The sequence below is a fragment of the Mesoplodon densirostris genome, chromosome 8 (assembly GCF_025265405.1).
Source record: "Mesoplodon densirostris isolate mMesDen1 chromosome 8, mMesDen1 primary haplotype, whole genome shotgun sequence".
Lineage (NCBI taxonomy): Eukaryota > Metazoa > Chordata > Mammalia > Artiodactyla > Ziphiidae > Mesoplodon > Mesoplodon densirostris.
Genome location: NC_082668.1, coordinates 2182394 through 2197984, shown reverse-complemented (window position 1 = coordinate 2197984; position 15591 = coordinate 2182394). Strand labels below are relative to the sequence as shown.

Genomic DNA, 15591 nt, shown 5'->3' with positions numbered 1-15591 from the left:
TGAGCACCAAAGGGGGTTTGGGCAGAACTACGCAGATTATTTCTCCTCCAAATGCAATGATTTGGGTTTTAGGCTAAGTAACCAGAGCCAGGTGGGGAAAGGGACTGACCCTCCGCGTGCTCTGAAGGATCTCTGTGCTCTGCGCTCCTCCCGCATGACCCCAGGGTCCAGAAGGTCCTGGAACATCGTGTCCAGGGTGAGGGACAGACCCCCCAGCCCCACTGCAGCGTCTCCAGAGAACTTGATGGCACTTTCCACTGCTTCGGGGTCTCAGTCCCCCAGCTTCTGGCCACCAGCTCCCCAGGGACCAACGTGGGATGGTCGGGTTGGAGCCCTGAGTTCCAGAAGTACGAGGCGGCCCTGCTTGGGGCGACCACAAATACAGGAGCAGGAAGCAAGGGAAAGAGCAAAGGGCCTACTCCACAATTCCTCCGCAATCGCCTACGTAGCAAAGACGGAGAACAGGTGAAGACAGGGATGGGGAGACCTCTTACGGAGATTTCAAGTGGACACTCGGGGTGGCCACTCTGGGTGGGCCACGGACCTTAGAAGCCACGGCACTCGGGGCCCCCAGGGCCTGCCAGGGCAGGGCTGGAAGGGAAATGCAATACTCAGGAGGTGAGCAAAGCCGAAGTTTCTCTTATTTGGCTTGGAAAGAAAAGGTAAAAGCATTTAAAAGCTCCATTACAGAACCTAGATGTTAATTCAAGTAGCTTCAGGGGAAGCGACGCACAGCCGTCCTGCACCCTCCCAGCCACACCTGGGCCCCTGGGGTCTCCTCTGCTTCCCCGGCAACACCCCGGGGGGCTGGCCCCCAGCTCTGGAAGGACATTCAGAGGCCCAAGAGGGCTGCGGCTGCACCAGCGACATGGCAAGTCCACGCTGAGCCGGGCAGGAGGGCTGGCACTGCGATTCTCTGCCCTCCTATTGGGGTAGTTATAGAAAACAACTGAAAGTGAACAATCCCTTGAGACACCCTATGGGTCACACTTCCCACTAATTATTCTGATGGGCTCCTCTCTCGACCGGGTTCGACTTGGTGAGATTTTCCACGTCTCCGTGTTCCAGAGCATTTTTGTGCCTGGATGTGGAGGTGGGCGCTGGTAGCCTGCTGGAGGCTGGATCTGGACTTCACACCGGGGAGGGGCCACCTGGCTCAAGGCCCCAGGCCCAGTCCCCTTTTCGCTTTCATTTGCAAATTATAAATCCTGCCTCGCACAGCATGCTGCTGCAGGGCAGTGCAAATCCAAGCCTTTTCAAGTCTGGCCAAAAATTTGCCCCGCATTAAGAGACTGCAGCCTATTTACAGTACAGAATACAATAACTCCAGGAGGGCCTGGTCGTGGTATGAATAAACGCCGTTTATGCTCTTTCTGACGGGATAATTTTCAAAGCAGCGATTTTTGTAAAGACTCAGGAAGAAAACAATTTTGTTTCATTTCCATAACGGAATCCAGACCCCAAGCTTCACCCTGCGATCTGTCATTACGCTCACACTCTGGCTGATGCGTGATTCCAGCCGAGACGCCCTTGTTGTCCACTAGGTCCTCCGGCCTCTCTGTGACCGTGACCGGCTGCAGCACTTCCCGGGCTGGGGAGCTCCACGGCTAGCAGAGTGGCCAGGAGGGGGCTGGTCCTTGCCCTCACCCTCCCTCATCCAGAGGACAGCGGGGGGCGGGGGGACAGCCCCTCCTGATTGAAGGAGAAGCTCTGGCTGCGGAGACCTGGCCTCCGCTGCGCTGAGGTAGGGGTGGGTGCCCAGATGGGTTCTGCGCCCCCATCACGGGCAGGGAAAGCCCAAGATAAATCAAGATGCTGGTTCTCCTGCGCGTCTACCTGCCCAGGTCTGCTCAAGAGCTCCATCTCCCGGAGAAGCAGCTCTACCCACCCCACGTGGCCCATAAACCTCATGCCCAGGGTCAGAGCTGCACTTGGGGCTTCGGGTTGGAGCTCGGATACGGGATCAACACACACCCCGTGAGGTGACGGATTCACGACCTGAGCCGGGACGAGTGGACTGTTGCCCAGGGGGTCAGACAAGACAGGCCCACACACCGGATCCCGTTTCCTAAAGCCAGTGGTGACAGACAACCTTCCCTGGAGGAAGGTGCCCCAGACCCGCCATCAAAAGGCTCACAGGCTCACAGGGCCTTTGAAGCCACACATGTGAGCGGTGGGGCAGCCCCGCCCAGCAGGCCCTGTTTATGGAAAACACCTGGCAACAATTACCTGCTCTGTGGAGAGCAAGGCAGCGATTTCTGTGACCACCAGGACCCTGAGAACAAACAGGACATTATTTACACATTAAAGAAATACTTACCCCGACACCACCGCAGGGCAGCCTGACAAACACCGATGTTAGCGAGCCTGCAGGGAGAAGGAGAGCCGAGGTCAGGTGGGCAGGGTCACCCAGCGCCCCAGCCTGCAGGGAGCACCGCCCCAGCCTGCAGGGAGAAGGAGAGCCGAGGTCAGGTGGGCAGGGTCACCCAGCGCCCCAGCCTGCAGGGAGCACCGCCCCAGCCTGCAGGGAGAAGGAGAGCCGAGGTCAGGTGGGCAGGGTCACCCAGCGCCCCAGCCTGCAGGGAGCACCGGGCTGGCGGTGCCTCAACAGCGCTGACACTTGCGGGAGATGCACAATGTGTCCCACGTACGGAGGGGCAAATGGGCTTCAAGTAACACTGAATCACTGTGTGGCGCCAGCCGGTGGTGGGTCCTGGGCTGAGTGGGCCCAGCCCCTGAGGAGAGCCCTTGCATTCTCCATGGCAACAGCCCCCTCCTCACGGGGTGGGGAGGCCCCACGGAGGCTTCTGCTTCCAGCCCGAGCTGTGCACCTGGCAGGGAACCACCCAGAGCTCCCTGCCCCTGACACTGGCTCTCAGTTCTGAGCTCTGGCCGCCCTCCCCAGCTGTGAGCAAGAGAAAGAGGCCTGGGGTTAAACCCCCCGGGGTGAGCCCTTTAGACACGGAGGGGTCTTCTGGGATGTAACAGCAGCCCTCTCCCCATGTACAAGTGTTCCAAGTTCACTGGGCTGGTGCACAGCTAAGAAACCACACAGCCTTGAACCTGGCCATCTAGGAAGGCCTGCCCGGGACCCACGCTGCAGACACAAGGCCCCCGTCCCACGAGGCTCAGGCCTGCCTTGGTGACAAGGACAGGGACTGTCTTCTTCCCCAGTGTGATACGGGTGCTGGCTGATGACTAGCCTAAAACCTGCCTGTCATGCAGGGCCAGAGGGTGGCACAACTCCCCAGCCCCCGCTCCCCCGCCCCCAGGCGCAGCGTGAAGCCCAGGCTCCAGCTGGCCGACCCCCTGCAGGAGCTGCCCCCATCCGGGACAGACTATGCAGCCGGGTGCTCCCTGCCCCCCTTCCACCTCACTCCCACTGCGACCCCCAGGCCTTTCCTGGCAGGTTCCACAGCCCAGCTTGGGAGCCTACTTTCTGGACCTGGCAGAGCCAGGCCCGGTGCTGGGAGGGCTCACTCCCAACACTGCCCTCTCCCTGACCCCGAGCCCCAGCTCTGCTTGGGTGGCCATGAGCTGCTCCCAGGGCACCAGGAAGAAAGCAGGCCTTGGGTCACGGGGTCCGGATGGCTCACCAGGGGAGCAGCCTTGGTGAGGTCTGTGCCCACCTCATCCCCGCCCCTGGCCTGGACCACACTGTGGACCCTCCCCGTCACGCCCCACCCGCTCCGAGATGCCCGGACGGTGGGTCCTGCCCCGGGCCTGCCCTGCCTGTGCCCACGACTCCCCTCCAGGTCACTCCCCCCCCGCTGTCTGGGCCCATGGCTCCCCCCACCAGGTCACGCCCCCCCCAGCCGCCTGCACCCACGGCTCTCCTCCAGGTCACGCCCCACCAGCCGCCTGCGCCCACGGCTCCCGGCCAGGTCACGCCCCCCAGCCGCCTGCGCCCAGGGCTACCCCCCAGGTCACACCCCCGCTAGCCGTCTGCACCCACGGCTCCCCGCCAGGTCACGTCCCCCAGCCGCCTGCACCCACGGCTCCCCCCCATGTCACGCCCCACCAGCCGTCTGCCTCCACGGCTCGACTGAGGTTCACCTGCCGCGCCTTCTGACATCAGTTAAACTGATTCTCGCGGAGCCACACCACCTCTGGCCCCATCCCCGTGAGGCCGGGGGCACGCCTGCCTTCTCCTTGTGCCCCGACTGCAGGCCCACAGCCGGGAATCAGCGGGTGCGCAGGGGGGTGGAGGAGCCAGCGGGCAGGGAAGTGATGCCCAAGGACAGCAGCCCTGGGAGGGGCTTGCCAGGCCTGCCCTGAGCCCCCCGTGGGAGGTCCTGGGGCCGGAGGGAGAGGGTGGGCTGCAGTGCATGACGGGGGCGGGGGAGAGGGGCGCTGGCACCACGCGGTCCTGCAACAGATTCACCCAATGGCTCGAATCAGGGAGGGCGGCACCGGCCCCCCCATGCCCCCATAGGGTCCTGCCCTTGACACGCGGCAGTGGCTCTAGGTGACCACAGGCTGGGAATGGCTTCAAGACGGTTCTCGTAACACCAACTATTCTAGCACACAGGAACATGAGGCTAGCGATGTAAGAGCTTCTCCCAAAGAATCCCAGCGCCCATGTGTGTGAATCCATGTACATCCATCAGTGTGTGTGTAAATATGAGTGAGAGGGGCTCTGCTGAGACTGGATTCCTGTGTTTGAAATTACAGACTGATGTCTGTATTAAAACCATAAATCATGTGAATATTTTGATTTTGCTCATTATCCAGCCAGGAAAGACCACAATAATAAAAAAGGTAGGATACCCTGCAGTTGGACACAAGCCTGTGCTCGGATGGGCAGCAGGGAAACAGGGAAGCTGTCCTGGCCCAGAGCTCCAGAGCAGCCCAGCGGTGGCCTCTCCACACACACAGCTGGTCTCCCCCCATCCCCAGCCGCCTTGGCCGAGGCCCCAGTTGGTCAGCGAATCCCTCCCCCACTGGCCTCCTGTGTTCCGGCAACACCACTGCCTAGGCCAGGTCACAAAATGTTCAAGCCGAGACGGGGATCTGACGATTGAGGGGCACCCTTGCTTTCCCAGTCCTGGCAGGCTAGCTGACAGGCAGGCTGGGACGCCGACAGGTGCGGAGAAGATGCTGGCTTTCTGCTGCTGCTCCTGCTGCTGTGCTGTGAGCAGAGGGGTCGCCTAGTAACCCTTCACCTGAGCACGGCCAGGCGCTCATGAGGTGCTCCGCAGCCCTGGCTCCGCACTCCTCAGCCATCAGAAGATGAACCCTGACTTCCAGGAACACCTAAGGCGGTGGACAGGCAGCCCCCTGCAGCCCGGCCAAGCTGTGTCACTGCCCCACACTCACTACACAGGCCTCTTTGCACATGGCTTGGAAATTTGTGGATTCAATTAAAAAGAGGAAGGGAGATCACCCAGTAGTGTTGAAACACCGAATCAGGGTACTGTTACATAATCAACTCTTACCATGTCTGGAATAGTAAGACTGATACAAGGACGTTAGAACAATCATCGGAAATGTAAATAGGTCTCAAGTGGTAGGAAGGTATCTGCTTGGGCAATCTCACGGCAACGTGAGTAGACTTCACAACACAAAGCTCAGTAGGAGAGAAAAAGGAAACAGAATGGGTTATAATACCATTATGGTAAATGGAACACACACACTCACAATATGTGTGTTTGGGACAACACACTCGGCTCATAAAAGAAACACTAAATACACTCCCGTGGCTGCCTATGGGCGGAGCGGGGTCTGAGATGGTGCACGAGCACTTCAACAAAGAAGCCACGAGCAGCAGAGGGGCTTCCAGGGACGGAGATGCTGGATGAACTGAGGGGATCCCCACGAGGTGACGGACACGGCTTGGCGGGAGGAAAGCGCCGTCTCCCGGCTCACCCACCATTGACTCTTCCCCAAGGACTCCCGGCTCCGGCGTCTCTCATTTCCCATCACCCGTCTTAAGCCTAGTTTGGAACCAGACTGGAAACCTCACCCGTCCTCCTGGCGGAGGTCTCGAGCCTCCGTGCCTGCAGGGAGACCATCCTCCCGTCACCCCATCTCCTGCCCCGTGGAGCAGCACATGTCCAGGAGACGGGCTTGCAGAAGGACTCCTGGTGGGCTGACCAGGGAGGGGATGGATGTGGAGCGTGCGTGGGCTCCGGGCCACACAGTGTGTTCAGGGGGAGGCCGGCTGCTCTTCGGGCTGAGGCCCGTGGACGCTGCCGGAGGCTGCTGAAGCGGGGGCTACCGGTCCCGTGTGCAGCACCACCAGTGCCGTCCTGGGACCCACAGGCAGCCCCTCCCGTGCGGGAGAACGTTCCAGGAGCCGGGCTCCGCGTTTCCTGGGGGATCCCGGGGCCCTGCCGGACGTGCCGGCCTGAAGACCCTGCACTTGGCCCACTCGGCCCCTCCCTCCGAGCCCGCTGACCTCCTCCCCCATGCACACCGGCCTCGTCCTTGAAGCCTCCTTTCCACAAAGCCCTGCCTGGGCCCAGGCCAGACCCTCTCCTCTGGGCCCCGGCCGGCACTCTGTCTCATTTCTGGACGTTCCAGCTCCAATCTGCACCCCTCTCTGTGCCTTGGGCCCGGCCTCTGGGCTCTCCCGGGTGTCACCTGTCCTCCGGAGCCCTGGGCCCCTTCCTGGGGGCGGCCGGCTTAGACCTCCCTGCCCTCCCGAGTCCATGACTCTGGGTGCGGGGCCTGGGCACCCCCAACAGCCCTCCCAGCTCAGAGGACACAGATGCGTCTTGGGGGAGTCGAGTGGAGGATGTCGTACACACTGACGAGTCTATTCCGTATCTGTGTCCAGTCTGCATCGTAGACGCCCCTCGGCCGAGGGAGAGAACAGAGCAGCGTGCCCCCTTCCACGGGGAACGGGGAACCCCTCCTCGGGCCAGCCGCCCCCATACAGCTCCTGGTTTCCTGTGCGTTATCCTAAACCACGTGGCCGAGCTTTGGAAAACCAAACTGAGTAGCAGGGACGAACCTCGCTGAGTGAGGACACAGGGCCCTTCGGGGGCAGCAGTTCCCGGGACAGGAGCCGGAGCGTCTACTTCCCTGGAGTCCACGTGCGTCTGCAGAGCAGGGCTCACAATAGCCAGGGCAGCTGGCCAGGCGAGGGACCAGGCCCGGGACGTGGCCGCGGTGGGAGCGGCTCTGGAGGTCTTCCTCGGCCCACTGTGACCACCCCCATTCCTGGGGGGGCGGGCGAAGTGAGCCCCCAGCTGACCCAAGCAGCAGAGCCTGCGTGAGCAACAGGGGCTGCGTGGCCAAGACAAGAGGAGACCCTGGGCAGGCTACTGCGGGTCCTGGCCTGGCCACCGTGGCGGTCCGGCTCAGTGGACACTTTGGTGGAGACAGCCCAACAGGAGGCCTCTCAGCCACACTGGTCCAGGCTGTCCTGGGGGCTTCCACATGGGGAACGGGCGGCCTCCTGACCTGCCTTCACCATCCTCAGGGGGTGGCCTCTGTGACTGACATGGCTTCAGTGTTTTTGTCCCCCCAAATTCACATGTCAGAACCCTTACCCTCAATGTGCTATTAGGAGGTGGGGCCTTCGGCAGGTGATTAAGCTGTAAAGATGGAGCCCTCGTGAATGGGGTTAGTGCCCTTATAACAGAGACCCGAGAGAGCTCCCTCACCCCTCCCACCATGAGGACCCAGCAAAAAGCACCAGCTGTGAACCAGCAAGAGGCCCTCATCCACCACGCTGGCACCCTGAGCTCACATGTCCAGCCTCGGGGCAGGGAGCAAGTCTGGACATGCCTTGATTCACCCTCATACTTGACTGAGTCTGGCTGGGTGAAAACTTCAGGCTGGAAAGAACCTTCCCCCAGAACAGGCCAGGTGCTGCACTGCTACCGAGGGGCCTGACGTCGTCCTGGTTCCTGGCAGACCTGGTCCTCTCCCTGGAACATCGCAACACCCTTGCATCTTGTCCCTGTGCTCTGAGATTTCCCAGCGGTGCTCCCTGGCAGGGTCCTCACGGCCGGCGGCTGGTCCTCCGGTCCTGCGACCTTCTCATGATCATCCCAGATGCTTTCCTTTCCTTTCCGTGTTCTCCGGAAGCCCCTGCTCCCTGGGCCCGGAGTGCCAGGAACGCTCCTTTGATTTTCTTCTTTTCTCCCGTTTCCTGGTTTCCAGCTCTGGTCACCTTCCTGCTCCACTTTCCGGGGCCTTGACTGACCGTTCCTTCCAGCCCCAGGACTCGATTTCTGTGACCATGTTTCGCTTTACTCTCTGTTCTGGTTTTTCCCTTTTCTATGGCCCTTGTTCACGTTCTGTGGATGTGGAATCGCCCCTCTTTAAGGATTTTAATGCTGTTTTGGCTCTCTCTGCAGTGCCCCCCTCCGGCCCCCGCACCCACCCAGGAGTCTGGCCTCCGAGCTGCTGCTGAGCACCTTCCCAGGTGCCGATAACCCTTGGTCTTCTGCTCGTGGCCTAGAGTGAGGACGTAAAGCCAGTGGAAGGTGCAGGGACATGGTGGAGACACAGTGACCTTGTGAACCGTCAGCATCACGTCAAGGACCTTAGGGGGCCATCTGCTGCGGGGCCCCGAGGACAGCTTCCTTTGGGCTAGTCAGTCCCTGAAGGAGGCCCCCATCTCTGCCCGGGGGTAAAGGTCAGTGTGCGGGGAGCCCAGCATGGGGCGGTGGGGGGCTGACCTCACCGTGCTCTGTGCCTGAGTCTGTTCCAGCCCAGGGACCCTGTGCCTTTCTGTCCAGGGCTGTGGGGTTGGCAGGGCGTCGGGACGGAGGCCTCTCAGGCCCCTGTGGCCCGGTCCCCCGTCTGAGCCTTGCCTGTCCTGCACCCCAGGGCCAGGGCCCCTGTGGTCACTGTCCCTGGGCTGTCCGAGTCAGCGGGCGGAGCTGGGGTTGTCTGTCCCCGTGCCGCTCTGCAGCCCACTGCCTGGCACCGGCTGTCCAGCTCCGGGCCTCCTGCTCCTTCCCTGCCTCCCAGGTATGAGGGTGTCTGTCTTTTAAAAGCCCTGTTGCTACACACGACCCCCACCCCCCCAGGCCAGAGCCCGAGTGTCTCCTCACTCTAGGGGGGCTCAGCGCCTACCCGGCGCACAGCAGAGGAGAAGACATGCTCCCCGAGTGCGTGAATGAGTGAAGGGGCCCATGATTCCCCGGGGAGGGGGCAAGGCCGCGCTGCAGGATCCCCAGGAGAGTCAAAAGCTGGCCCAGTGCAGGGCCGGGCACAGAGATGACCTTCACAACACCTGCCACGGAAACCAGAGGAAACAGCGCACAGCCCACCCCTTCCCCCCGCCCCATCTGGGACCCCAGCGGCTGTGATCCCTGGGCCCCTGCTGCCTGCTTTGGCTCCGCTCAGGGAGGAGCCCCAGGGGGCTTCTCTCCCCAGGGGGCGAAGGCAGGGATGGGGAAGGAAACCCACGGTTGGCGACTGCCCTGGCTCCAGGCGGCTGGGAAGCGGGGGAGGGAATTACCCAGCAAGGGTCCTGACCAGAGGGGGGCGGGGGTCTGCGCCCGGCAGCCTGGGGGACCCTGCCCTTCTGTCGGACCCACCTGCCTTATGGGGAGACTCTCACCACCTCCCAAAGCAGGAGATGCCTGTTAGGAGGTTCCTTCCGTCAGGCCCAGATCCCGCCCCCTCATCTGAGGGGCTGCCTGCCAAAGCCGAAGCCCCTGGCCCCCGGGGAGGAGGGGTCAGGTGTGGGGCGGGGGGGCTTGGGCTGCCACGGTGCCCACCCTGAGCCTCGAAGAGCGTCCCCCAGACCGACTCCAGGCCCAGTGCGGGGTGGCCGGGCGGCCTCCAGCACCCCAGCTCTGCTATTTAACATTCTGCCAAACCACTGGTTCTCAGCCCATTTTCCCCCAAGACACCAGACACAAAGCAAGAAACCAAGTGCCCACGTGAATGCCGAGCACGGAAATCTCTCCTCCGGCCCCTCACCTGAGAGCCTGGCCCGGGCACCACGGAGAAGGGTCATCCCTGCCCCAGCTGCCTGCACAGAGCCTGGTGGGCGACACTCGCCTGTGCAGCAGGGGGCATGCAGGTGGGACGGCGGGGCCTCGGGCGAGGGCAGGGCTGGAAACAGCCTCGGCAGTAAAGGTAAAGAAGGCCTTGAAATACCTAGAAGTTTCTTACTGTCCAGTTTCTGCCTGTTGAGGGGGTTTGTGCCGTAGAGCAGGGCGTGCGCCTCTGAGTGCACCGTCTGCAGCTCCTCCAGGGTGGCCTTGCGTCCGCGGATGCACTGCGGGGACAGAAGACAGGCTACTGCAGGGCTGAGCCTCAGCAGGAAACTGGCGCCCAGCAGGAGATGAAATGCTACACGGGCATGAGCACAAAACTATTTGGTTATTGCGAAATCAAAAGCAAACATCACCCTATGCGGTATGTGAAAAATATTTAAGAAATATTTTACAGGGTTTGCACTTTAATTAAAACTTAGGAAAACGTTTTAAAAAAAGATAATTCCAGCCTTCAATGCTTTAACCTTCACTGTCACACAATTGATTTGGCATCAAATTATTGCTTTGCTTTCCAACTGCCGGGGTCTGGTCTTAAAAGAGAGACGAGCTGCTTGGAGGTGGACCTGCTCTCAGGAAGTGGGGGCCAGACCCCAGCTCCTTGGGCATCTTCGAGCCTTCCCGCGAGCCTGAGACAGCCCGCAGTCGTCTGACACCCCGATCTGCGTGTCCGTCCGCATTTTTCTTCGGTTTGGAAATTCCTCAAATCTGGACCCCTCGGCTATTTTTAGATGTTCTCCAGAAATTATCTTGAGCTGAGCTACATTTACTTAACCTTTGAGAAGGAGGTTGGTTTGTGAAGCGAGGTTCCAGTTGACACTTCTTTATACTTTCCGAGGGCCAGAGCGACACAGGAAGAGCCAAGAGGACCCTGGAGGCCCAGGGGGAGCCTGTGGGCTTGCAGGGCCGGACGCACCCCCGTGCAGGGGCAGGCCAGGAGCTGCGCTCCCCCCGGGAACCTCCAGGGAGGCCCCAGAACTGCTCCTAACGGTACAACAGGCCTCCCAGAGACGCCTGCCGACGCAGGAGCAAAGGGCAGGGGAGCCAGAGGCCGGCTGTGACTGAGCCTTTGCCGGCCTGGCCTCCTCCTCATGGAGGGGCCACAAGGTCACAGAGAAGGTTGCCCACCCCGTGGAGTGAGGGGCGCTGGCCGGGAGGCCTGGGCCCCGGGCGGCCGCCCAGTCCCTCTGCTTCTCCTCTGTCGGGGGCCTCTCCAACAACCCGCGTTCCCTCGGCCGAGGGAACACGCGTCACCCTCTGGACCTGCAGGTGCCCCGCACGGTGAGCATTCCTGCACGTCGAGGGCACGCCTGGCCCTTCACCCCGGGTCTCCTCGGTACCTGGGGGCCCCCGTGGCCATGGGCGCCGGCCCTCAGTGCCAGGGGGCTGGACGAGCAGCTCGGTCTGCTCCCCTCGCCTCCTCCGTCTCCTGTCTTGAAACTACCCTGGAGGCCCCAGCCCGAGGGGACCCTCCTGGGGGCGAGCCTGGGGGGCGGGCGGGGGCCGTGGTCCTGCAGCGGAGGAGGAGGGCACGTCCGCCGGGGCGATGCTGCCCCCCAGTGGTGCAGCCTCGCGGGATCCGGGAGCAGGTGCCGAGGGCTCCAGCCCACAACCTCAGGGTCCCCGTCCTCTCCAGAGGGACTCCAGGACAGGATTCTTGACCCACGCCCGGTGCTTTCCCCTCCAAACACCATGTATTGCCATAAACTGGCAGAGAGATGGGGTCACGTGCGACAACTGACCTCAGCTCCTAAATACTCTGGCTTCTGGGGAAGGGGGGCTGGATGGCGGCAGAGTGGGGTTCGGACCACGCCCGCCCTCCAGACGGGCTGCTCCGGGCCTGGCCCAGGTGGCACTGGGCTGTGAAGGACGGACGTGGACGTTCTGCTCATCCACGGGGCTCTAGCTTTCCAGGGCCACCCTACAGGGCAGCACACGCCAGCCACCCTGCACCCCATCCCCGGCTTCACGGGGTCCCCAGTGTGTGGGGAGAGAGCAGGCCCCCACTTGGTGGGCACGTGGGGGGCTGGCTGCCACTGTCCTAGAGGGCTCCTGGGAGGGGGCGCCACCTGCCCTGCTCCATGGATGACGATGCTGTGGCGCCCACGGCCTGGAGCTCCCCCCGCCCCCCTCCCCGTGCACCCGCACAAACGGTCCTCCGCTTCCTCTCACCCCAGAGCTCAAGACCCTCTTGATGGCTGCATGCCAGGAAATGCCTCTCCCCCATCAAAAGGATGGAGGAGCCTCAAAGGTCCTTCAGCAGAGCCTTCCTGTCCTCATGGGCCTGGGGCCACTGCAACGGTGGGTTGGCACCGTGAGTCCCAGACCCCGACAGGCCGGAGCAGAGGCAGCTCAGCCCGCCTTGTCGGCAGGCAGCGTGGTCCCCTTGCCAGGCGGTCGGGACAGACGCGAGGACCCGCCGCTCAGAGCGGTAGAGGCGGGGGCGGTGCTGCGTTTGGGAACCAACGCCAAGCAGACCAGCCCGGCCCGCGCACCCTTCCTGCCTCGCGGGCCAGAGGCTCCCCACACCCTGGGAGAGGCTCTCGGAAAAATTCAAGTAAGAGAACTTCCAAGGGAAAGCCGACAGGATGAAGGATGCCCCCGGACCCCGCCCTTGCGGCACAGGCCCTGGGACGGCCTGGCCGTGTGACCCAGGCGCTGACAGGGAGCCTGGCTAGGGGCTGGCATCTCAGGGAACAGGAGCGTGCGAGAGGAGGTGCAGGACAGGAGAGCTCAGCATTCCTCCAGAAGCCAGGCCCGTGCGCCTGCCTGCAGGGCCCGTGTCCTCCCCCAGGCCCTCCCCGACTCAAGCCCTGGTTCAGGCGGCCAGCATGGGCCACCCTTCTCGCTGCCCGCGGGGCCGGCCTTACCTCACATTTGCCCCGAAGGCCGGTCTCCTGCAGCCGGGACCAGATGCTCTGGATGCGCCCGGCGTGCTCCGGGTGGCTGTTGGTGTTCCCGCAGGTGCACTGGTGCTTCAGCATCAGCGTGTCGTACACGAGGCCTGGGGCAGAGGTGGAGGCGGCTGCCATCAGCTGAGCCCTCGGGTTCCTGGGCAGCTCCCCCGCCCGCCGCCCGCTCACGGCACTCGCCCAACGGTCAGAGTCCCTGCCACCCAGGGGGTGGAGGGAGCTCAGCAGCCTACAGTGCGAGGGGCAGGCGGGGCAGGAAGCAACGAGAAGGCAGGCGGCCCGCCCCCAGGTCTCTCGGCTGTGAGCCGTGTGGCGCTCACGTCCAGGGGACTGCGCTGACCCAGAAACAAGTGAGATTTTGGTCCAAAACTCGAGTCTCTCTGTCAGGGAACTTCTCTATCAAGTGGTTCAACCTTGTGGACTGAGATCCGCCCAAGGTTCTTGGGGCCCAGAAGGCTCAGTTCTGCCCTCAGAATCTTGCAGAGCAGCTGAACAGTTGCGTGGAGCTCACATACGGGCTCGCACACACACACGGATGCAAGCGTGTTTAAAATCACACTAGAAACGGACGTAAGTGGAGGAATCCAGGAACTCGCACTCACTCCCCAGCTCTGCACTCTCCACTTGGGACAGCGCTGGAAGCTGTTCAAGCCTGAGGGTGCCCAGCACTGAGCCGGCCCAGCAGCGGGGTCACCCTCAGGAGGGAAGTGCGGCAGCCTCACCAGCCTGGGCTCCGCCGCGGGGAAGCGGTGGCCCTTCCAGCTGATCAAAGTGACTGATGTCACTTGGCAGCTGCTAGGAAGGTGGTGGAACCTGCCTGTCTGGAGAAACGGGGCGGGGGGTGGGTGGGTGTGGCCACCTTCAGCTTCCACCAGGAGCCCCCCTGTGCTGTGCCCCTCCTGGGGGGGGGCGGTCAACCCCTGGTGACATCTGCCAGGAGGGGGCCCTGTTGTCCCCGACACAGCACAGTCACACACCTGGTCTCCCAGGGTTGGGACAGTGGGAAGGTGGCTGGGTGAGTGGACGCCCTGGCAGCCACCAGCACCTGTCACTAACACCTGCTCGTTCAGGTGGAGAAGGGAGGGAGCGCTGGGCGAAGAGCAGGGGCCGCAGAGTCAGAGACCCACGGCCACTCCTTCTCCATGTCTGATGCTGCCAAGTAGAGGCATTAGCACCAGCCTCCGGGGGACCGAGCTTCAAGGTGAGCCTGTTCCTACGGGTCCAGCTGGACACGGCAGTGCCCGAGCCTCCCCGCTCAGTCTCCTAGAAGTTGGGCTAATGGGAGTCAGTCCCCTTGCATTGGAGAGATTCTGGGTCCACCAGCAAAACTGAGCGGTGGGGCAGGGGAGAGTGGGGTTGGACTTCCGGTAAAAAAGCAGCAGGACAGGGGCAGGTTTACAGTCAGTGCACTAACGAGGGTGTGCCTGGTAGCACGTTACAGATGCACACACACGTCTACGTGGACGGCACGGACATATGTATGTGCACAGCCCAGAGGCCCATCAGCACCACGACACGGCCACCCCCTCCACAGCATCATCGTGGTGACAAAATCGCCTCCTGACGTTTACTGGCCATGAGGCCAGGAACTTCAAGGTGATGCCACTGTCATCCCCTTTCACAGACGGGAAATGGCAGCAGAGCCGGTCTGCAGAGTGAGTGGGGAGTGGCCAGCATGCTGGGCAGACGCGTGTGGGCTCGGAAGATGCCAAGAATGGCCGACAGCAGTGCAGGCCCCCCAGAGTCCTGGCTTCGTAAAATGCACAACGTCTGTGTCTACCTGTCTGTCTGGCTAGGCGCAGAAACAACCCAGAAGACGTGACCTGAACGCTGACAATGGCTCCTCTGGGGGGCAGGGTTGGGGCACCCGTTAGCTTCTCAGGTTTCCATCACGTGCGCTTTTTTTTTTTTTTAAGTATTTATTTATTTATTTGGCAGCGCTGGTTCTTAGTTGCGGCACGTGGGATCTTAGTTCCCTGACCGGGGATAGAACCCAGGGCCCCTGCCTTGGGAGCACAGTGTCTTAGCCACTGGACTGCCAGGGAAGTCCCATGTGTGCTTTCTTACAGTGAATATGCACTGTTTTATACATTTTTAAAAAAGTGCTAATGAAGACAAACTAAGGAGGTCCATCAACAGAGCAGGGTCCACCGGCCGGGCCACTCCTGGTGACGTCATGCCGGCCCGCAGGCTCTCTGGCGGGACTGCTGACCGCCCAGGGGGCACATCTGACATGGGAGTGTTTCCACTCTGGTCCTGGGGTTTGTCACAGGAGCTGCGCTCTTCTAACAATGGACCTACCTCAGCCAATGGCCAGGGACTCACACTTTTAAAAAGAGTAACCTGCTGATTCTATTTGTGATACTTCGCAGTTTTCTGGTTTTCTTTCTGAAAAGCAAGAATTTAACTTCTGGATACTGACTGAAACTTTTCTCTGAATGTGATCAGTATCCTTCTGAGACCTGACAGAGAGAACACGGCCATGTCTGCACATCCCAGTGTGCAGAAAAACAGGGCGTTTTATGAGAACTGTTTGGAGGAGGATGAAACTGCTGTGTATTTAGATAACTTTACCTTAACACGCCACTAAGAAGAAATACCCAATGAGTTAGACGAGAACAGTGTGAGGCGCTATCCCACCAACCTCCCGTCGCAGGCGGGGTGGGGCAGGGTGGAGGCTGCCCCGGGAGCAGCCTAGGCCCGACAGCGAG

At 61.7% G+C, this 15591-nt stretch overlaps 1 protein-coding gene across 4 annotated transcripts in view; it reads right to left on the bottom strand.

The window, feature by feature from the left end:
- HDAC4 (histone deacetylase 4) overlaps nt 1-15591 on the bottom strand; it is a 289607-nt gene that overhangs the window by 35498 nt on the left and 238518 nt on the right. For 3 of the 4 annotated variants that reach the window (XM_060106519.1, XM_060106520.1, XM_060106522.1), the window contains exons 15-17: nt 12839-12972; nt 10072-10192; nt 2321-2367 (exon numbers count right to left, since the gene is read on the bottom strand). In XM_060106519.1, coding sequence (XP_059962502.1) covers nt 2321-2367; nt 10072-10192; nt 12839-12972 — 302 coding nt within the window. The remainder of the gene's footprint in view (nt 1-2320; nt 2368-10071; nt 10193-12838; nt 12973-15591) is intronic. The other variant, XM_060106521.1, reaches the window with a different exon arrangement.